At 36.1% G+C, this 23733-nt stretch overlaps 1 protein-coding gene across 1 annotated transcript in view; it reads left to right on the plus strand.

Moving 5' to 3' along the window:
* The window catches only part of LOC103772715 (tyrosine-protein kinase Fer-like), a gene marked incomplete at both ends in the record, with an annotated part of 68074 nt that overhangs the window by 23417 nt on the left and 20924 nt on the right, over window positions 1-23733 (plus strand). Inside the window, 4 exons of the mRNA XM_008940057.1 lie at window positions 163-255; window positions 3192-3194; window positions 5008-5211; window positions 9948-10070. Coding sequence (XP_008938305.1) covers window positions 163-255; window positions 3192-3194; window positions 5008-5211; window positions 9948-10070 — 423 coding nt within the window. The remainder of the gene's footprint in view (window positions 1-162; window positions 256-3191; window positions 3195-5007; window positions 5212-9947; window positions 10071-23733) is intronic.

Raw genomic sequence — 23733 nt, forward strand, 5'->3', positions numbered from 1 at the left:
AGATTAATCCCACTGATGTTGACAATTACTGGTTTGTATCATCAGAGTCTTAGCCCCTATCTTTTATTTAAATAGAATCCAGAAGTCTGCATTCCATGTTCTACCATAATTCAATTGTCTTACCAATTTGCTTATCACCAGAGATACTGCTTTTTCTCCTAGGACAAGAAGGACAAAGTCTCAAGATTTGACACTATACGTCATTCCATAGCTGGAATTATAAGGTCTCCAAAATCCATGTTGGGCTCATCATCAGTAAGTAGTATCAATAATGTAGTGTTGCATTACATTCTGTTATTTTTACAGCTTAAGTAGGATTTTTTTTTTTCTGAAGCATCATGCATTTCCATCTACATGGACAAAAATTACATTAAAATAATGTTTTAAAAACACTGTTCTGATTGATAGCAGACATGATAATGTCATGATGTAATAGTATGTCAGAACAACTAGTTGCACTTCAGGAAAAAAAGAGAATTTTTATGTTCTTTAGAGCTCCCAGGCTGATGCTATACTTTTAAGAATACTGTTCCCAGTGAGTCTGATTTACTGGAAATGCAGTGTATTGTCATATTCTGTAGTAAGTAAGATGGCCATGCGTGATTTGGCCAATGTTGCAATAATTATATTTGTTATAAAGGCACATAAGCCTGTTGTTATTGTTGTTGCTGCTTTTGTTACTATTACTTCCTCAGTAACTAGTACTAACTTAAGTAATTAGGTATCATATATCTTGCTTCAAACCCTACTGAAAATGGTTGTTGAATATCTCTTTTAGTTTACGTTCTCTAATGGATGGAGAAACTTTCTTGTTTCTTTTGATTTTGTATTGCCATCCTTCTGTGTTTTCCTAAGGTGGGACTTGTGACCATCCTGACCCCAAACCAATGAAAAAAGCCAAACAGAAAAGCAACCAAAACAAACAAACAAACCAACCTACCACAACAACACCTTCACCACCAACCACGTTGGACAGAATTTTAAAAAGTTTTTAAAACTTGCAATTAATTCTGATCTTATCAGCTGAAACATTAGCTCAAAATATCATTTTTGAGAAACCTTTAGAATGAATGTGCCTTCTATTTTATGCTGCAAGGTTGCATCCTTGTAAAGAACCCAGTAAACTGTACTTAAGCTAAACAATATTCAGAACGTGTGTGGTATATATACACATATATATATATATATACATGTATTATATATGTTTGTGTATACAGAAGAACATTGTATACAGAGGACCACTCTATAAAGTGATAAAGGAATGGAATAATAAATGGGATAATGAGATAAAATTAGGACAGGAAGGCTTTGCCTATAAATACTATGAAAGTTGCATCACCTGTTTGAAACATAATAGGAAAAACACTGCTAAGATACTAAAATATCCCTGGATAGAAGAAAAATCTCCACATTACATGGTTTTTGGTTTATGAAACTTCTAATCGATGTAAAAATGAAACATTTCATTTAAACATTTATATTGCTGTGACCTCTGTTCTTTGTGTATGCGAGACATAGCCTGCAACTTTGTCTGTTTTTAGACGAAGCTACACAACTTGTTATGATTTTCTTTTTAATAAAAAGAATTATGTAAAACTGCCTCAGAGAAAAGTTGAAAGATAAAAAATTTCCAGAAGAGCACCAAGATAAAACATTTAAGATGAAATCAGGGGAAGTTGATGACAAAATTTTCATTAGCTTTAATTAAAGTGTGATTTTTAAATAACCTATATGCCTTATTTTGATTTTCATTCTAATCTATAACACTATTAATTACATGGAAGTTGGTCTAAACCTGGATGTAGATCTATGATAGGTAGGACTGCCGAAGCTTTGTAACATGTTTAGGAAAGAATCTAATGAATATCTGGGCTGGGAGGGACCTCCAAAGATCATCTAGTAGAACCCTCTTGCAATAAGGGAATTAGAGAAGCAGAGAATAGAAGTAAGACCAGAGTTGGGTCATTTGAGGCAGAAAGTAAAATCTTATTAACAAGTGTACTCCTGATTACCTATCACTTAAATGAGCCTCAAAGTCAGAGTGTATAAACCAGTTGTTTCAGAAATTAGCACTGAGCTCTTGAAGTGGATGGCTGCTTGACTTTTTCCTGCTAAAAATTTCGTAACTATGCTTATTGCTAAATATATAAACTAGTAGTTAAAACATTACCCATCAACAAAGTCTATAAAGTGATTACTGAAAATGTACTATAAAATAGTGACATGCATAAAATATGTATTTTATATATAGAAGATAAAAGTTTATATTAAAAGTATTTAATGTGATATAGAATTTTATATAATACATAAAATTTCTATATATATTGAAACTTTAAAAGTGGAGCCATATTTTGGTTTCTGTGTAGTACCATTCCAAAAACACCATCCCCTGTTTAAATGGTAGGAGAAGTTGAGTTCTGTGTGCAATTACAGAAAACATTGTTTTTGTGTGTGTCATCTGAAGAAAATAACAGAAACTGTAGTTCCAAAAGCAGCTAGACATTTAACTCTTACTTATGTGTTGATGCATAAATTATTTACATGTTCTCAGAACATGAAGGTAAAGGGTATTATAGTTTGAAGAGGCAAGCGTAGGCATTCAGGTAGCTTCTTTTGGATGAAATGCAAACTAGTCATAGCAAGAGATGTAAGTTTAATCAAATGAGGGGAGAAAACAGATGAAAGGAGCAACTTTTATATCCCTGTAATGCGGTACTGAATGAACTGAATGAAGAATTTGAATTAAATGTATCATGAGTGCCAGCGTCCGCCCTTCTGTTTGTTTGGGTTTTTTTGCCACTGAGGCACTTAAGATTGGCACAGACATCTCTTGTTGTTTATAGGATAATAGGTGGAATTCCTGTTGGTCTCATATTGTATATTTGCATGTAGGAATGAACCAGGTGCTCTGAGGCTGAAGGCAGGACATTGCATAGGAAATTGTCTCAAATTATGGATATAGAATTATTTTATTTATTTTGCTTAAACATGGAAAATAAGGAGCTATACAAAGTTTGACTTCAGAATATATGCAAAAATAAAATACTGATTAAGCTACTCATTTAATAAAACATTGTACCCGTTATTGTTTTCCTTTCACTGACAGTCTGAGTACATGCATAATGTCTCGGATTTTGGAGCTAGAAGTAATGCACTGCTTTTTGCCCCATTTTTCTCTTGAACATGGACAGCAGGTGGGGACTGGTTGATTATACTGCTGGAAGAAACCTGCTGTATCAATGGATTGTTAAACAGGGAGAGAGAAGGGATCTCAAAATGAGCAAAGAGGACGGTACTAGGTCAGTGAGGAGTTTGAGGAAGTATATGAGAGCATTTCCCTTCTCTCAGAAGGAAAAGTGTGATGAAGTATATAAGGGCACACCCCTTAAACAACACATGAGCTAAAGATGGCAATAAATTTAAATCTTGAAGCAACAAGAGAAGGTGAAAAAGAGAAAAGGGCTTGGGAGAGAGAGCAGAAGTTCAACAGTACAAGTTCCTTTCCTTGTATGTTATTTTATTTTTTTTTTTTAGCTTCCAGTCCAATTAAGAATGTTGAGGTCAGTCCCAGTCCATGCCACGTTGTTTCTGCCACTCCTCCCTCCTCATGGTGAAACCTCCTCACAGTCCTCCCCTATTACATTGTGGTGTCCCTCCCATGGCAGACAGTCTTCCACCAACTTCTCTAACTTGTGTGGATCACTTCTGTGGGCTATGTTCTCTGTGAAGCAGTGCTGCAGTATGGGCTTCTCTTAGGGTCATGGCCCCCTTTGGAGGCAGTTCTGTGCTTCAGTGTGTGGTCCTTCACAGGCTACAGATGGGACTCTGCCCCGTTGTTGGTCTCTTAAGGGTTGCAGAGGCTCAGCGTGCCATCTCACCATGGGGATGGGCTGCTCCACTGTGTCTTTTCATGCTCCACTCCTCTCCGAGACAAAAGAACTCCCAAAACAAAGAACATGTCCAACAGATTTGCTTTAATATGTTATCACAGAGGTGCCGATTGCCTCAGCTTTAGCCAGAAGTGAGTCAAACTTGGAGCTGGGGGAGCTTCTCCAAGCGTCTTCCAGGAGCCCACACCAGTAAGGCCCCTCCCCTGCTACCAAAACCCTGCCAGTCACAAACCCAACACAGTGCTGTTATCTAAACTGCCATGTGGCAGGTTTACCTCTCTGTTCAGCTCACAATACAGTATGCACTGTGTTATTTTGTTCAGAGCTTTACCAGCCTGGCAGTGGGAATTTCTATGAGCTCTGACACTGATGATTTTGAGTTACATATGGCTATAATTAAGGGCTTGTCTGCTTAGCCATAACAAATAAATCTGGAGTGGTCATTGAACAAAATACAAACTTTCCTCAGTGTTTTCTTAAACAATGTAAGGTTGTTAAAATTAATACATGAAATTGCAGGTTAAAACTCATTCACTACTGTTTATAGCCAGTGAAAGTAATTTCTTAGATAATTTGTGCTTTCAGAAACTCTGTGCTGAGGTTCATACATTTTTACCAAGGTGTAGATCCTGTGCTACAGGACAGTTGTCTTATACAGCTATTAATTGATTTGGTATGCAATTAGCAAATTCTGAGCAAACAACTTATCCAATTTGAATGCTTTATATAAACCAATTTCTTATGTTTTTATGTCTTAAAAATTTTCTGGATGGATAAAGAAATGGTTCATTATGAATTGTTCTTAATATCAGAATGTTGGAGAGAATTGATTGGTATGGCTTAGGAAAAATAGCAGGCCAACGTGAAAAATACTGTGTGGTTTTATGGACATTTCCATAAACCTTGGGGTTTTATATATTAATTTTTTACATAATAGAAGGGAAGATGATCAGTATGCCTTTTCTGTAAATGTTAGTGCCTTGATTTTGTTTGTTAATAGGAATAAGTAACGTACATACGGACACAAAAATTACTGCTCTTTATCATGCTTTTCGTCTAAAAGTGAACTCTAAAAATATACTGTTATAGTAACATTTTTTTCCATTTTTTTCCCAAGTTCTTTGATGTAATTTCAACCACTGAGAAACCGTTGGCTGAGCAAGACTGGTATCATGGTGCAATTCCAAGAATAGAAGCCCAGGAACTGTTAAAACAGCAAGGAGACTTCTTGGTGCGAGAAAGCCACGGGAAACCTGGTGAATATGTCCTTTCTGTGTTTTCAGATGGACAACGGAGACACTTTATCATACAATATGCTGATGTACGTCTCTGATATAGTACTGAATATCCAATGTTAGGAAGTTTATAATTCCAGATAAACAATTTAGTGTCTACATAATTTACTATGGCAAATGACTTTAACCTTTATATGAAAATTTGAAAACTGTTGGAAATATTTCCGTCAGTGATGAAATCAGGGGAAAAGGACATTTTGGGGAACAAAGGAAAAAGACTAAGTATGAGGTTAATCACGATGTTTTAATTTTACATTGAAAAACCAAGGTATTTCTGTAGATGTGTTACTACTGATTTATGCATATACATTTATTTTTGTTTAAAGCTGTTTTCAAAGTAGATGCTCATTAGGCTTCCTTTATTTCAGAGTGTAAAGATTCCATTGAATCTTCCTGAAAAGAAGGAAACATTTGTGGAGAAGATAATAATCTGTGTTGCTTTCTGTGCAGTTAGGAATTGAAGTCCCTGCTGCTCTAGAGATACTTGTGTTCTTTTTAGCCCTATGATTATTTTGTTCGGTATAACATAAGCGCTTGTGGACCTTGCACAGCATATATGCTTCTAGGGACTAGAACTGATACCCTTGTTGCTCTAACTTGGGAAAAATTGGTCAATTTAAACAGTATGCTAATGTTTGTATGTCTTTATCCTATGTATTTCTTTTTATTCTTCTTAATGAATTACATTTTTTAAAATGTATATATTTTTACCTTTCAGAATTTCAAACTCATTCAAAATCTGACAGTTCTTATAACATTACTAGAAATTCTTCTTTAAGTATGACATAGCAGGAACTTATTCTTAGTTTTGTTTCAGTAATGCTACCAAAATGTATTTCAGTCTCTTGTAATAACATCTACCACATACAGAAAAATACACAAATTTAATCATATAGCAATGTTTAAACTGAGGGAATTTCCTTGTCTAAATCCCCAGCTGATGAAGCATGCATAAAGGAAGTCAGAATTGTGTTCCTGGTTTGTTTCTTTTTAATGGGAGGCAGTGGCCAGTGATTACGGACACTTGTCCAGTTGGAGTTTTCATTAATTTTCACCTGGAGTTTTCCTTGCACAAGTGATCCTTTACACAAAGTCAATGTTTATTTTATTTAAATACTTAAAATACCTGGATGTAGCAGAGTGCTAAATGAGAAAACAAAAGCAATAAAAAGTGATAAGGCAAATAAGAGCAATAAAATTACCTGTACCTAGACACAGAGGATTTTACAAGATGCTTGGAGCTCTTTGATCCCAGCCAAGCATAAGTAAATACACATTTTATACTTGATGTAGCTGAAATAATTTTGTGTAAGTTTTGTAACAAGCAGGTCTTTAAAAATTAGAGATTGTACTTTCAAGTCAGTTAATATAAAGGGTTTTAAAAGTAAGGATTACTTTGATACCTACCTATAAGCTGACTCTTTTTAAATTTTTTTTTTTCCAAAAAAAAAGACATTAAAAAGCTATTTTTATTTCAATAATCTCACTACTTTCTCTTATGAGTTGCATTTGAAATGTAAGCATGATATTGTTTAATACTGCATAGCTTTAGACAGTCCAAACATCACCAGGTGAATAGATCTGTCTGCAAGTACATTTAGTAATAGGGCATTGTGTTCATCTGCTCTTGGGATTCATTTGTGGCAGATTTTCTTGACAATCATGGAAGTTAAAACTTTATTTCTTGAAGAAATGCAGGACTCTTTATGCACTTGTATGAGGTGAATTTGCTGCATTTATCGTGAAAAAAAAAATTAATTGTAAAAAAAGAAAGAGCTCATTCAGCTCTAAAAAAGGAGTTAGACCTTTTATGATCATGGTTGTGTGGTTATATAACAAGAGGGACTGTATTCATGAACATTGTGGTAGGAAAGTTTGAAGAGAGTTTAGTGCAAGGGTTTTGTTAATCTACATTAGTATGAACAATGTGGAATCAGGTCTCTGATCACACTCTTGGATCACTGACAGATCTTCATATACATATGTATATTTGGTCATATACAAATTTTATTCTGAATCAAATAGTAAGGCCAGAGTGGGACGTTTACCTGTTGGGTTTTTTGTTTGTTTGTTTGTTTCTTTTTTTGCCATAAGTGGTGTTCCTCAGGGCTGGGTTCGCTCCTCTTTAACATCTTTATCAATGATCTGGGTGAAGAGATTGAGAGCACCCTCAGTAAGTTTGCAGATGACACCAAATTCTGTGGGTGTGCTTGAGGGTCATGAGTCCCTTCAGGGGGTCCTAGACAGGCTGGACTGATGGGCCGTTGTATGAACTGTAACAAAGCCAAGTGCTGAGTCCTGCACTTGGGCTGCAGCAGCCCCATGCACAGGGATAGATTTGGGGAGCATTGTCTGGAAAGCTGCTCAGCAGAAAGGGTCCTGGGGGTGTTGACTGACAGTCAGCTGAACATGAGCCAGCAGTGTGCCCAGGGGGCCAAAAAGGCCCAACAGCATCCTGGCTGGGATCAGGAATAGTGTGATCAGCAGGACTGGAGAAGTGATTGTCCCACTGTACTTGGCACTGGTGAGGACACATTTTGAGTACTGGGTTTCAGTTTTGGGCACCACAGGACAAGAAGGACATTGAGGTTCTGGAGAGGGTACAGAGAAGGGCAACAAAGCTGGTGAAGGGTCTTGGGGATAAGTCTTATGAGGAGCAGCTGAAGTGACTGGGGCTTTTTAGCCTGAAGAAGAAGAGGCTGAGGGGTGACCTTACCACTCTCTACAGCTACCTGAAAGGAGGTTGTAGGGAGGCGGGTTGGGCCTCTTCTTACATGCCTCAGGGGAGGTTTAGGTTAGACATTAGGAGAAACTTCTACACCAAAAGCGTGATCAAGCACTGGAACTGGTTGAATCACCACCCCTGGAAGTATTTAGAAGCCGTCTAGATAGTTTCTCAGGGATATGGTGTAGAAGTGGCCTGGTAGAATTAGATAGTGGTTGGATCCAACGATCTTAAAAGTCCTTTCCAACCATTGTGATTCTGTATGATTCTGTTTTAACTGTGGTCCTTTAATTGTGTGTGTTCTCTCTCTGGTTCTACCATTATACTAAAGGCTAATGTTAATAAAATTTTGTGTGTGAGGTCAGCTTTAAGCATCGAAAGTTACTGCTGTCGTTCTAGGTTACTGTTGTTTTTCATTGCTGCTTTTTTAAGCCTGTGCTATTTTCAAATTGTTGTTTGTTGGTGATGTTAATGATCAGGATCCTGTGTAAATAGACAGAATCAAAAAGCACTGTCTGCCCCAAAGGTCTTACCTAGACAACAGCAGATGGGCATGCAGCTGCATCTGGGATGAGGAAATAACAGGAAGTACTAGTTATTGTGTTAGGGAAACTCTTAAAGCACCATGTTTTTTGGATCATCAGCACAGAAATACTAATGAGCTTCTTTGAAAGGCATAAGAATGAGTGTAACTGGTCAATCAAAGCTGAGTCACTATTTGATAAATTAATGAAGTTGAACATCAAAATAAATAACAAAAAGTATTCAGACTATGAAAACCTTTTTATGATAGAGAGAAAAAGGGATGTTAAAAGTAGGTGACATGGCAAAGCTGTTTTTACTAACAGCAATAATACATTTCAGGAAGTTAACGCTTTAACCTGTAATGAAATGCATTGTGGCAAGGATTTTAATCCTGGAGGGTAGAAAGAAAAACATCTGCTTGCCAGTAGTAGGGGTTTTCATTGCCTAGTTGTGCAAATGAACTTGAATCACCACCTGTGCTTTCAGATTTTTAATTGTGGTACTTGTTCATTGTTGGCATTGGGAGGCTGACTTCAGGCAGTTCCTCTCTTGTGGGAAGAGTTCTCTTACTGTAGATGCTGAGTCTTCTATAGGCACAAGACTTTATCCTATTTCCCAATCAGCTACAGTGTATCATTTAATAGACATTTAATAGATATTTAGGAGGATTAAATAAATTATGCTTTACTACCTTTTTCCCCATCAAGTGTATGGACAAAGATAAATAAAGAAAATACATTTTTTTCCCTTAAGACCTGGAAGAATGGTATGTCATAGCAGTCGTTGCTAAGAAAACGTCACGTTCTTCAAAGAAAATTTAAAGAGATTTGTTTCCATTGTGTTCAATTATATATATAAAAAAAGAAATAAAATTGTGGGGGTGAGGGGGAATTTTGTCTTGCCCAGCTTCTCTATGAGTTATATACATGACCTGCCTTTGTTTTTAGCTGCTGTAGACTCTTATGATATATATACTCCTTACTAAAGACCATTCGTGCACCTTATACTGTGTGCCAGGGATTTATTAATTTTATCAAAAGTTGTAAATGCTGTAAGATCTCAGTAAGATAGTGTTACCTATCTCCTGTTTATTTTATTGTCAGATGTTTAAGTTTGTTTTCTGTAATTCTTAGAACTTCAAGTAATTGAGAAGTTAGTGTTGTTTTATCTGGTTTTCAATATTTTTAATGCACTCTGTCCAAGTTTCAAGTTTAACTTTTCTATCTCTTTGAATTAAGAGTTTAAATAAATAGTTCTTTTATCAAGTTGCCTTAAATGAGTGATGCAGTGATTTTGCATTTATTAATGTATTGTCTTCCTAACTATCATTTAATATAATTCAGTAGAAATGCTATTAAATAGATCAGGGAAGAAATTCAATTCTGAAAAAACAAACTTTTTTTTTTTTTTTTTTTTTTAACTGGTGAGGTACATATGGTGATGCACTTTTGTAGTTTCTTGTTCAAAATATTGCTTGTAGAGAAACAATTATTTCTTTTTACCTCCATACAGAATCAGTATCGTTTTGAAGGAACTGGGTTTCCAACAATACCTCAACTCATAGAACATCATTACACAACAAAGCAAGTTATTACAAAGAAATCAGGTGTTGTTCTGCTGAATCCTGTTGTTAAGGTAATGCATACATTCCAAGAACTCTACTTACTGAAAAGAATTTAGAGGGGTTGTATTGTTATTTAAAATATGTTCTTAAGCAACTTCTCAGAATATTTTTTGTTCTTCCTCCTTTTGTTGTGCTTTTTTCTGAGCTTTTTCAACCATCTCTGCTCTGTGCAACATATTCCTTTAAAAAAATGTTCCATCCTGAGTTGTATAGTTCCTCTTTACTATCTTAAGAGCATGGCATTCAGCATCTCATATATCCTGTTTTTATTTTTGGCTTCCTGTTTGAATTTCACTACTAAGTAATTGAAAGTAGTAATTCATTGCCCCTAGAGCTGTGATAAAGAATTTTTTTTTTTATAAAATGGTATTCTTTAGGTGGTTAAGTTCTTATAAAACATGGAAGAGTTATGACAAGTCTGTTTTGTCCCTATTTTATATCTAAGAAATAAGTTATACGGACAGGGAGAAAGTACTGTCATTCCAGCATCGTTGCACATTTAAAATAAAATATCCTTTTTAATCAGTAAGCTATTGCAGAAAAGTCTTTCAGGAGGGAAATGAAAAGGGATACAAATATTAAACTATGTAACTGTTTAGAAAGCCTAAGTGTCTTCTTGGCTTCTTACAGTAGTTTTGTAGTTAGTATCTACATGGCTGATTTTTGCAAAATGCTTTACACTTAAAGCTTTGCATTTTAACAATGAGTAAGCCAATTCTTCTTAAAAAAACAAAAACCAACAAGGCTCATTTCAAGCATGTGTAAAGCACTTTCTGTATTCTAGAAAATTCTATTTTATGAAGCATATTTTAGGTTACTAGTGAAAGGACAAGAAGAAATAGAGTCAAGTTGTACCAGGGGAGGTTTTGATTGGATATTTGAAAGAATTTCTTTACTGAAAGAGTGATGAGGCATTGGAACAGGCTGACCAGAGAGGGGGTGGAGTCACCATCCCTGGAGGTGTTCAAAAAACGTGTAGATGTGGCACTTAGGGACATGGTTTAATGGTCATGGCAGTGGTGGGTGATGCTTTGACTTGATGATCTTAGAGGTCTTTTCCAACCTTAATGATTCTATGATTCTATATAATTTTATATTTCAGAATTAGTTTTGTACTCCAAGATCCTAGTTCTTTTTTGGTAATAATCCTAAGAAATGAAGGCATATTCCCTTTCTTAAAATGAACATGATTTTTTTTTTTTACACTTTTCTAAGCTTGTTTATTTTATATACTTTTAAAATGTAGAAGATGTGTCTCTGTAAATACTAATTTTATTTTAATGTCTTGCATTAACACCCTTAATTGACACTTTATTGAACATAAAATATTGCTTAATTTCATTGTAGAACATAGGAAAAAGCCTAGGACATTATTTTTGATTATTTTTGTGTTTCAATATAAACTGTATAAAGTAAAAATAAAGGGCTGTCGAAATGAAATATTTTTATGTCTGTTTGCAAATTTTTGTCTTTTGTAATAGCCTACTTGTTTTAAATGCTTTCTGTTTCCTGGATTTTTTTCCTATCTTGTATAATGTACATACTGTGAGAGCAAGTTTTGCCTGTTTTAGCAAATATAAAACTATAGTGCAGTATATTACTGCATACTAAATGATAACAGACTTAGGAATTCTTTATTAAGGCTCAACAGGAAGACTTTATCTGGAAAAGATAACCTCTTCATTCTCTGTTGTTTACTTTGAAGACAGGGAGTTTCTATATTCCTGATGTTTTTGTTTCATTTTACTATCAGTTTTTTTTATAAAGTTAGGTTTTAATTTATGCATAGTTTTGTGTAGCTATATACAGTCAAAGAATTTTTCTGGTACCTATACAGTGGATGAAATATGGTCCCAAATGACCTTCCTGATCATTTCTCCATTACTGTACTTGATCTCTTGGCCTTTGATGTCTAATTACATATGGGGATAGTCTAAATCCCTTGGTGATAACAATGGAGACATGTACGGCTCTGGGGTGTTGGTCTTTCTAGGACTTGAATCCATACCACTACTACTACATTCAGATTTATCATAACCTCCTTACAAGCTAATGTAGGACAATTTTTAAGACTAAATTTTAGCTTTTCTACTGTTACTAGGTGGAAAGTCAATTTTTAGTTTGTCTGTTTTCAGGGGGAAAAAGAAGTGGGCCCACTCCTCGCTGGACTTGTTGACTTGAGTTAGTCTTAATAATCTTTATGACTTTATTAATCTTAATATTAACTAAAATTAGTGGAAATGATACTATTTCCTCTAGGATCATGCTAGTTTTATAACCAGTTAGTAATTGATTTGACCTGCAGTGCAAAAGTCCTTTGACTACTCAGGTTCCCCAAAGTGCTGCAGCTAATTGACATCTGGACATAAAATACAATCAGACAGGCTTCATTTATTTCATTGTATGGCTTACTTTGTGCTGGTGTATGTCAGTCTTAATACTCATGAGTATATCCTTTAGGACTGATAAATTTCTCAGCTTTTGTTCTGATAGGTGATGTGAAGGAATGGAAAGGATGTCAATGGTAATACTGACTGTTAAGTGCTGAGAAGAGTACTGGGTGACAGGAAAGTTTTTTGTGTAGACATTTTAAAATATACGTAGTACATATATATAGGATTTCAAGAGTTTATGAAGTGTGATGTGTGTCTGATGGCTACTTATACTTTGTGAAAACTAAAATGAATGTATAGTGTCTTTAGTGCCAGCAGTTTGAACCAAGTAAGACAATCTTAAAAAGCGTGTTAGCTAGATGGTTTAAATTGCATTAGAGCAGCTGTTTTAAAAATACTTAGTTTTGTTTTGTAATACCTTTGGGTCTGAGCTATGATTTTATGATTATTTTAGTTCTCCTATCTGATAAAAACTAGCTGCCGGGAAGAAGTATTTGACAACTGAGACAAGGATTGTTGTGAGCATTCCTTTTTAATTGGCATGGAGCTCTGGCTTTCAGAAATGGAAAGATTTTAAACTGTTTTCAGAATAGCATGTGCACTCTGACGTTTAGTGTTGAGATTTTTTATACATCATGTGCTATTATCAGAATACCTTTGATCATTTTCTTAAATTCTTTTTGACAACTGCAAAAACTATTTTATTTCTTTGTTTGTGTTAGGAGCCATGAAAATTTGACATCTGCAAACTTTTTTTCTTCGTTTGTGTTGTAGCTGCAAAGCAATCTTGGACGTTTCGTGCACTCTTTAATCTTTTTATGCAAATTGGTGTCCCTGCAGTAATGTCTTTAGGAAATGAAAGTTAAATCTGACAGAACTTCGCAGAAATAAAAAAATTCTGTGTAGTTTGTTTTTACTATCCTTCCTTCCTACAGTCATTCATCCTCCTTTATCACATTAGTAACATTAGCGTTCACCTTCTCTGACATTATCCTTGAAAGGAACAGGCTTAATTGTGTCACCAAAAGCCTGCCCCATGTCCCATTTAATGCAGACCAAATCTGCCTGCTTAGAATTTTAATGATACTGTAATGGTGGAATTTAAGTTAGAAAAACTGAAGGCATTAAAAAGATCCGCAAGTGATTTCTTTAATGGAAAAGTCTCTCGTGTATTTATTTATAATCTTTAAAAGAAAAAAAAAGTTCTTTTCTTCAATTTATTATTGATAGAATGACTGCTCTTTAAAGCCCCTGAGTAACCTTATTGCATACCCAAAAACTGTATTAGTAGAAATACTATTTTAACATATTAAATATGTTTTAACTTTCTAACATGTTATGTAGGTTTTTAAATTTTCTGAAATACATTTATTATGTTCAAGAAATCGCTTCAGTTTGACTTCTAGAAAATAGAATCATAAAGGAAATAAGGGATCTAATTTTTATTTGTATACATCTGCATTAATGTTTTTGCTTTCATCAGAAATACACCTTTGAAGCGAACTTGCCCAGTGCCACTTAGGATGCTATGCTTCCATCATTGAGCAGTCTCAGAGGATTCAAACTTCGCTTCTTTCAGCTGAAACAAAACAGGAACATGCACAACTACTGATAGGAGGGAGTTTAATCTTTAGAACCACTAGAGAGAAAGTCTCAAACAATGTTTTCCCCCCCCAAGACGTGTGTTTCAGGTCCTCAGCACCAACTGTTTCGCTCTGGAGATAGGGCAGTATTTCGCTAGTGCTAATGTAGTCCTAGTCTTCAGATCAAGACTTGAATTCCAGTTCTGGGCTCATTAAAATAAATTAAATGCTACTAATTTTTGGCCCAGAGCTGTAATTTTCATGTACATGATTAAAATTTGATATACGCATTTTAACATTTAAAAATGCATCTTTCATTTTCTTTAAGGACATTAAATCCACAATGAGAAGTGAGGATTCATAATACATACACAATATACTTACAGAAGAAATTGGCAGGATTTTTTTTTAGGAGAATTTAGGTGTATTTTCAGTCAGTTCTTTAGTTTAATTTTGGAATCTTGAGAAAAGCCTGCAGCCATTAGTTTTTAATAATAGAATTTCATATCTTAATATTAGAGATTCATTTCAGTTACATTCATCTCCTCAGAGCTTAGAGGTGTTATAGGATCTGCTTTTAAGAATTTTTTAGCAAAGAGGGTTGCAATATTTCTGCCAGGTAAGAAAAGGAATATATCTTCCATGATAATGGCCTGTAGGTATTGCATCCTAATGAGAGAAGGGATAAGGGAAAATAATTGTCTTTTTTTTTGCTAATAAAGTACTAAACCAAGTTTATATATAATTTCATGTACCTTTACTAATTCTAAAATTTAGATAATTCTTTTTTAGAAAAGTCTCTTAAAAATATTTTACAATAACGGAGCCATATTAGGCTCTGAAACACAGAGGAACAAAGAGTCACTTTGTTTCAGAGTACCTGAACACAGAGTAACAAAGGCTGTTTTATAGCCAGGAATCAAAGTATTCTGTAGCATTTTTCTAAAGGCCATGGCATTAAAAATCTGCTTGCATGTATGTTTCTGGTTCAGTCTTTTCTTTATGCTGTTTCTTTCCATGGCCAGGGTTAGAATAAAATTGGAAGTTAACACTTTTAAAGGGTGCAAACGTTAGCTTGTGCTCAAACCTAGAAAAAAGTACCTTTTATCAAGTATATGCATTCCATTTTAGGAAACAAAGTGCCATTTTTGAGCAATCCTTTAAAGAAAAATCTCTGTCTTCATACTATTCAATAGGCACATAAGCTGTATCTGCATTCCTTGTTTCTGTACATTCATATAAAAAAAAAAATTAGAAAGTGCTACATTGCTGTGTGGGGTACGAACCGAGCAAAAGGAATTATCTCAAGCACAATAAAGCAACTGAAAGTAGGAAAAAACCCCAAAGTTTATAAAGCAGGACATGGAAGTAAGCTGTTCCTAATAAAAAAAATTAAAAGTATGTTTTTAGGAGGAGAAAAAAGAAGGCATTAAATGGAATATTTCTGAGGGTTTTAGAAAGGTTTTAGACAAAAACTGGTAACTATGAGAATAAACTACTTCAATTAAAGCTTCTTGCAGCTTTAATCCTTGCATCCTGTAAGATCTGTATTTACCAGATACTAACACTTTGTATATACATGTGAAAATCACAGGATTGACTGTGTTCTGTGATGTTCTGGGTGTAAGTTACACCTTTATGGAACACTTGTGAAAACTGGGGCTTTCACTGTGGCTTTTCAGTGTCTGTATTGGAAGCTTTATAATCAGATGTTAATATAGTACAATAATAAAATTTTATTACAATTGTGTAGAATTGCAGTAGTAAATTGCTTTTCTGCTGAAGTAACATCCTGATATTTTTATGGATTCTGACTGCTTCCTCATGTTTGGAATTCTAATATTCTATAGTAATTATTTTTTATAAATTGTGACTCACAAACTTCGTGCAAGCCTCTGCTTATAAACTTCTGTTTATACTATTCTTGTTTTTGCTAGTGCAGTCAGTGTGACTTTAATACAGATAGTGTTTTTCATTTACAATGTTGTCATAGGTTGTGTCTGACAATTATGAAACTTTACTTGAACGTAGGTTCTCATGGGTCAAAAACCAGCAGAGGTTAAGAGTACGAATGAGACCCTGTGCTCTAAAACACCTTTATAGAATCATGGTTATGCAAACTGAGGTATCGTGAAGTAGCTTGTGATTGCCTCCACCTGTCTTAGACTCCACCAGAATAAGTGGAACAAAACGTTAGAGTGGAGTGAAATGTTGTATAGAGGAAGCAGAGAGTGAACCTCTATTGGCTACCAGCGACTTACAAGTCAAAGCTACTGGAAATTTTAAAATAGTCATGAGATCGGCTCTCACTTTTTCTACAAAGATAGTGCAGCAGAAATTCATAGATAATTTTTTCTCTCTCTAACGAGAATACTATAATTGGTGTGTTATATTTATTTTACTACAGGTGAATAATAGTGTAGAGTCTACGCATACATTGTCCACACTGTACAAATTATTCTGGGAGAAACTCTAGACTCTTAGAATAGTCTTCTCTATTCACATACATGGAAGGAAACTCCACAAATATGTACATCTCACTTTTGCACGTGTGTGTGTATGTGTGTGGCTGAGTATAGAAGGACAGTGGACTTAAGGCTTGTCTTTTCAAGCATCATGAAGAGATCTTATGTTTAAGTTAGATTTCATACACAGACCAATGAAAATAAACACATCAAAGCTTACTAATAAAATAAACATTACAGTGATCAAAATATATTTAGGAGTATATGTGAAGATTGGAAGGTGTTTTCTCTGTGTGTACCATATATGTCTATTTGCTTCCATAGCAGACAGCCTTATGTTAAGCTTTATGTGTGAAGAGAAAGTGTTAAAGTGAAGGAGCGTGTCCTGTTATTAACCACTGAAGATGTAGAAAGATCTTGTGGAAAACATCATAAAAAGGCTCTTTTCAGTGGAGCCCAATGACAGGACCAGAGGCAATGGGCACAGACTGCGAGGGTGACTGAGCACTGGCACAGGTTTCCCAGGGAGGTTGTGCAGCCTGCCACCTTGGAAATACTTGGAAGCCATCTGGACATGGCTCTGGGCAGCTGGCTTGAGCAGGAGTTGGATCAGATAATGTCCTTGGAGACCTCAAACATTCTGTGGTTCTGTGAAGGCCCATTGGGCTAGGTCTCTTTGAGGATAAAGTGCTTGTGAAAACTGAAATGCTGCTTTCAGTGGATTTCTTTTCTACAACTAAACACAGTGACGGGTTGATTCAGAGTGTTTTAGAGAATGACTGGCAGAAAAACTTCTTGACTTACAGTAGTTTTCAAACAGCAAAAGCAAGGTAAAGAAGCGGTAGACTGATGTTTTTCCTTATCTCACTGTGTTCATGTTTTAAATTTAAAAGCATGAGCAAATGAACTTCCTGTTTAGTTTTAGGCCTTTTTGTTTAAAAGGAGTTCTGATGAATGAGGAGGACACTGCATAATTAATTCTTGGACTTCTGAGTTTTTGAAAAAGATACAAAAGGTAGAGGAAGGTGCAACAAAGAGTAGTTTGCCATAGAGCACATAGGAAAATATTGTCAAGCTAGAGTCATTAATACAGCAGAAAACAAATATATGCTGAATATGGCATTCAGAAGAGTACATGAGCAATAATAGAAGCTGCTAATATTTAGCAGAGTCACTGTGTGCCTGTGTATGACTTCCCTTGTGTGTCCTTCATCGACTGGCTTTTTTCCTGACACCAGAGATTTCTCAGCACTTTTGCTATTCTGGATAATGAGTTGGTGGTGCGTGAGAAGCCAGCAGTATCTTTGAAAGAACAATTTGTGTCTGATGTAAACAACTTAACGTAACATGCTTCATTTAAACTATTGGGACTTACGTAACATTATATGACTCCTGATGCAAAGCCATCTTCTGTCTTGCCCAGGATGCAGGCAGACCTTACTGACATTCACACTGAAAAAAAAATTCTCATACATTAAGGCTGCAGCTTTATGTTATAGCTGAGGCAAGTGAATGTGCTGCTGCCACAAAGGTGTGTATGTGCAGGAGGGGTGACTGTTCTTGCTCCCTTTTCCTTTCTATGTGGACTTGCCTTTTTCCTGCTCTTTCCCAATCACAAATTAAGATGACAGTTTATTTTAAAATTTGCCAGGCTATTACTATTCTACTTCAGTGGTTTTAACGTATTATCCAAAGATTATCAAAGCAAATTCAGGATGAGCAGATGTGGCCAGGAGGGGATAGCATAAAGAAACCTAGGCTTTTGTTTTGAGAAAAATAGTGATTTAGTGGAATCTCTAATGCAGAACTGCAGGTCTTTGAAAGGTTTTGCATGCTAAATACTACAATTTAGTAAATATTTTGGAAGGAATGTTGGGTATATGAAGGAACAGTCTTGCAAAGAGTATACCTTTGTGTGTGGGTGTTGCCAAAAACATTAGTTAAATGTTTTATCTCCTGGGCAAAAGAAACTACGTGAAAACAGCCGGATGGATTTTGGAGTCAGGATGGAGCTTAAGTGTGTGTCTAAGTGTCTCACATAGTTCAAGGAGACTCTTGGACATTTTTATATACATCTGTGGTCCACCAACCCCAACTGTACTTTCCTATTCATGCACATGAGTAGAAGCGAAAATGTGTTTGTGCATATGTGAAAATTTCTTAATGTATTTTAACCATTCGAGTTTTGTTGTTTTGTTTTGGTTTTTTTTTTATTTAAATATGCATGCATAATATGACTCTGCTTTTGCATTCCTCTCTCTCTAAGTCATACAGAATATTCAACTGAAAATCTGTGTTATCACATTTTTTTTTTCCTTTGAGCGTACAGAACACTGTCACTGTTTTGAAGGACATATCTGATGCAGGGCAGATAATTTCTCTGTTTGCATGTATTTGCTTAACAGGTGATTCAGAGTATTTTGGCTTGAGAGCTGAATGTACTATATGAAGTAGAGGGGAATGCTTTAAGTTTTTGTAATGTGTTTGAAATGTAATAGTTTTGACATAAACTTGGTTTACCTTTTCCTGTGCTTAAGAATTTTGCATTCTATGTCTTGCTCCTTCTCAATTTTTTTTCTCCTCCTTCGTTTTTCTTTATTTCCTGTATTTTTGCTGAAAGAACTTCAGCATCTCTCTAGTCCTTTGAAGAGTAAGAGAATATAAAATTAGGGACGTATTGTATGCCATTCAAAAAAAGGTTAAGAAAACTGGTTTTGTATGTTGATTTCTATAATCATTTTGTTTATTGATCTTCAAGAAAGAGAGATCAAAGTAAAGCTATGCAGTTAATCTGAGGTCATTTCTGCAGTTTATACACTGCATAGCTCCTTTTGGAAATCTCAATTCTACCCTCTTGGTTTATGGCCATTCAGAATTTGGTTTAGCAGAAAGGTTGAACTTCACAGTGATTATTTATGGAACAATAACAAGTCAGATGAAATAGGATTACCTCTTTGGAAAAGTACTGCACTGTTATTCTGTTTTACAGCTCACACTAAGTTTCATCGATATGGCTTAATATGGGGCTGATAATAATGCAAAATAGCTTCTGTAAAATTTTTTACAGCTCATGAATCTTTATTCTGAAACAGTTTTAAAGAAGTTGTCAGTGGGGTTTTTCAAAACCCATCTTGCACAACTCACTTTTTCATAAAAAAAAAAATCTTTTCCACTGACTATCTTTATTTCTGTAGTTAATCTGAAGGACTTGAAACACATAGTTTATGATTCATGAAATTGATATGCACCTTAGGTCTACTGGAATAGGTGCTGTCGAAATAGTACTTCTCTAAGAAGAGAATTTCTCATTTCCATATTGATAGATCCTGTCCAGAAGAACACAACCATTACTCAGTGTCTTTTTTTCCTTTGGGTCATCAAGTTATGATAGGTGATATTTGAATACTCATGTGATTAAAAAATTATCTATGACTATGATTTTCTTAGCCATTGAAAAGAGTTTTACTCTGATTATCCTTTAATACTGAAAGTGAAAGATTGATTTTCCATTTTTGTTGTTGTAGAAAAATTGCTCTTAGCAGCAGTAATTCATTCTATTAATGTTTTCTATTTCATTTGGAAGGAGAGCAACTACTATTTTCCAAAATATTTTTCTGAGTGCATTCTTTCATGCCTACAACATGAAGAAACAGGCATAATGCATGTTCATGCACCATACTTAAGAGATGCTGTCAATACCCATTTTATGAGTTTTTTTTTAGAGGAAGATTAATGAAGCGTTTACTGGCATGAGGAAAGTGGAGGGATATTTAGGCTGTTGGCAAATTGCCTGTGCTGTATTCAGATAGATTCTTAGGTTGGGAAATTTTAGGTTTTCAGTTCTCATAAAGCACTATGTTTTGCTTTTGGTTGAGTCATGCTGGTCTTTCCTAAATCAAATAAGATTTCCAGTTTCTAGAGGTTTTTAGCATTTTTTTTTTTTTTATTGCTTTCATTACATCTACTTTTAAGACAAAAAGCAGTGGTAGAACTTACAATATAACCTACCTTCATTAGTGTCATGGCATCTAGCTTGATGATTTTAATGTGGTCTGGTGGTCTGGACTGGCTAGAGAAAATGTGGCAGAGAAGAGGACATAAGTAAGTAACAGTGATGGTAATGCGGAATTTTTATTTATTCATCTTGTGATGGAGGCTGATCGGGATTTGCTCACTCTTCCTCTTGCAAATCTTGCTTTGGAGTCTCATCTTGGGTGTTTTTGATGGTAATCTGAAACTGAATACAAGTAGAGGTGGCATTTGCTTTTTATCCCTTTTTCTCCAATTAGAAAATGTAAGATTTTTAAAATCAAGTGTTTAGCAGAGGCTCAGAAATTCATATCTAATTCCCAAAATATCTGTTTTTAAAATGTTTAGTGTCTAATTGCCTTACTGCTGGTTGTTAATTTGAAAAAGTATCATTTTAGAGTTCTTCTTGACTGAAATTGTTACTGAAAATTACTGAAAAATAATGCTAGGGGAATCTGAACAGTAAGTATTCTTTCTGGGTTATGTTTTCCATTTTAGCAAAAACTGCTATAATTTACTGCAATTAATTTCTAAGTGTTCTTCCTGGCATAATAATGTTTGATTTCTTTGATGTGGTTTCTGCTAATGAAGGGATGTAGGCAGGAGGAAAACTGCACTTCAGACTTGAGCTTACCTGTTTGGAAGAAATGTAGGGTAATAGTGATAATATTTCATTCTTACATCTCAGAAAAAGAAAAATGAGTTTACACCTTGGTCTGATCACATCAGCAACCATCTACTGTCATATTGTCGCCTCACACCACCCCAGTACCTGCATGTTCACTGAACAATGCCCCTGCACGATTGATTCCCTCCTGATTGATCAAGGCTTGAAACTTAGTGTGGTCATTCTGATTACTTTTGAAGTATTCTTTTTCACAGTTGAAGGGTTTATTTCTTTAATTATGGTTTGTTTAGGGTTTTTTTGTGAGTTACAGTTAACTCTTAAAATAACTCTCCTCTTTAAAAATGCTTATCTTTCTTGGAAACAAACAAGAATCCTTGATAGTCTCAGAATGTACATGTTACGTAACTGTTGTTTGTATAAACCTTCAGTATGATGACTGTTAGCTCATACCTGACCATTGGGTGAGGGTGGCAGTCCCAAGGCTGACCAGGTTCTCCACTGTGTGAACTGCCTGTTTGACAACTTGTTTCTTACTGTTAAGCCAACAGATCTAACATTATCTCCAAAGGTTAGATATACTGATAGGACTCCAAACATGTTCTTCGTAAACATCTAGCTCAGTAGGGGCCTTGAGAGCATCCTCACTCCTGTCCAGAGCTCAGGATCAACATGCAATAATGCAAGTGAGGGTTGTTCCTTCCAGCCATCAGCTGAAGGCTTCATTCCTATGGGGCGAAGGTCTCAGGCAGGGCTGAAACCTGTCCCACAGGTGCTGCTGTCAGCAAAGCTTCTCTCCACAGTCCCACCTGAGCCCCAGCTCCTGCTATGTCACAGCCCGGCTGTGCCTGGCCACGTGTCCTGTTCATCTGGTCATGAACCCTGACCCTCAGCTCACTTTTGGACTGATCCCAGCTCTGCCTTGTCACTATGAACCTGCCCACCAGTTGTGGGGCTCTGTTTGATGCCGGTTCCCCTCACTGACCTTCATCCTGACTCCGAGCCACAGGCTGACTTCCCAGCTTGAGCTAAGACCCGCTTTATCACCAAAGACTTGGCTGTTCTAAACTTGGAGCTGTCCCCCAGCCAGCTCTGCCCACTTGCTGAGGGCACTGGGGTGGATGCTTGCAGGTCCCCATGGCTGCTCAGCCCCAGGGAGCAGTCAGCTATCACTACACACTGTCACTCTGGCTGCTCAATAACTGCTGAGGAAGAATAAGAGAGTGGTAACACCATTGAGCAAAAATCGGTGGGAGGATATGGCTTTAGAGAACAGTAATGCCTTTCCTAGCCAGGGAACAAGGAGTCCCTTTGCCTGCTCTGGAAACAATTGTGTAATAACTGCAGCAGCCTCAGTAGGGTGCTTGCTCATCTTTCACTCTTCTCCCAAGAAGTGTCTACCTTGAGGCAGTTCCTTCCTATCTTTTAGTTATGTTGTCATTTCCCTGGTGGTCTTCCCGGAGAATTTTGAAAGCATGCTTTTGCCAAGTAGCTCCTCATGTCTGATAAATGGTTATCCCACAAGAGGCACTGAAGCTCCATCTGAGCTGAGCTAAGTCAGTAACTGTGCTTGGCTAATCTGCTGACCAGTTGCCCAATATAGAAAGATATTTTAATCAACAGGCAGACTAACAGCCATATTCCTCCCTCTGATTTTCAATCATACACAAACAAACCTCACCAGAGGGAGGAATAAGTTAATACACTTATTCACTGTGTAGGATGTGAAGAAGGAAGCGAGCTGGCCAAGGATCCAAGCCATGGGAGGTGAAATTAGCCATGCCATGAGTCCAGTCCTGTAGTAGAGACTCATCTTTCTCTCCACCATCCTGGGAACTCTGGTTGCTATGCAGTCAGTTAGCCTTTCCAACAACCACAGTCAACACATACACTGTGTAGCCAGGCCTCCCAATCCCCCTGCAAGCAGAGTCAGCTCTTTTAGAGGTGGCTTCTTGCTCCGCCTCCAAGTTAATGTGGAAGGTGGGGGCAGCTGGTGGTGATCTAATCAGTTCCAGCCAAGGCTGGCCATACCCTGGGTGAAGACAAATCAGCAGGGTCTTTCTTGGCTGGCTGTGGGCATCATCCATAAGCCCACCCTTGTTCTTGGCTGGGGGTTTAAGCCCCTTCACTTCAGCTAAGAAGTATGGCATTGATGTAAGTCACTCTCCTCTCCTGGGGGAAGTCAGAGGATATAAATAAAGTAGAATGTGGTAAAGTTTCTAGATTTTTCAATTAATTCCATTTGGAAATAAGATATATCATTAAGATAACAAACAAGTGTGCTCAAGCACTAATTTCTGTAGCTGGGTGTGTCTAAAATGATTTTATATTCTGTGGTATTTCAGACTACCACCAAAGACCTAGAAAATAACAAGACATTTGCATCAAGTAGAAAAATCAGTTCTTTTTCATGTACACTGAGGAGAAAAATGTGTGTTTAATCTAGCAATGTTATTTTCTATACTAAAATGAAGTTTTCTTCTCTGAATTTTACTAAAGGATTGATTGTTAAAAACAGGATGCTAGGTTTTTCCAGAGCTTAGGTACAAATTTGTGTAATGCTCTATTTACATACCTGC

The sequence above is a fragment of the Merops nubicus genome, unplaced genomic scaffold, assembly GCF_000691845.1.
Source record: "Merops nubicus isolate BGI_N331 unplaced genomic scaffold, ASM69184v1 scaffold15505, whole genome shotgun sequence".
NCBI classification, from domain to species: domain Eukaryota; kingdom Metazoa; phylum Chordata; class Aves; order Coraciiformes; family Meropidae; genus Merops; species Merops nubicus.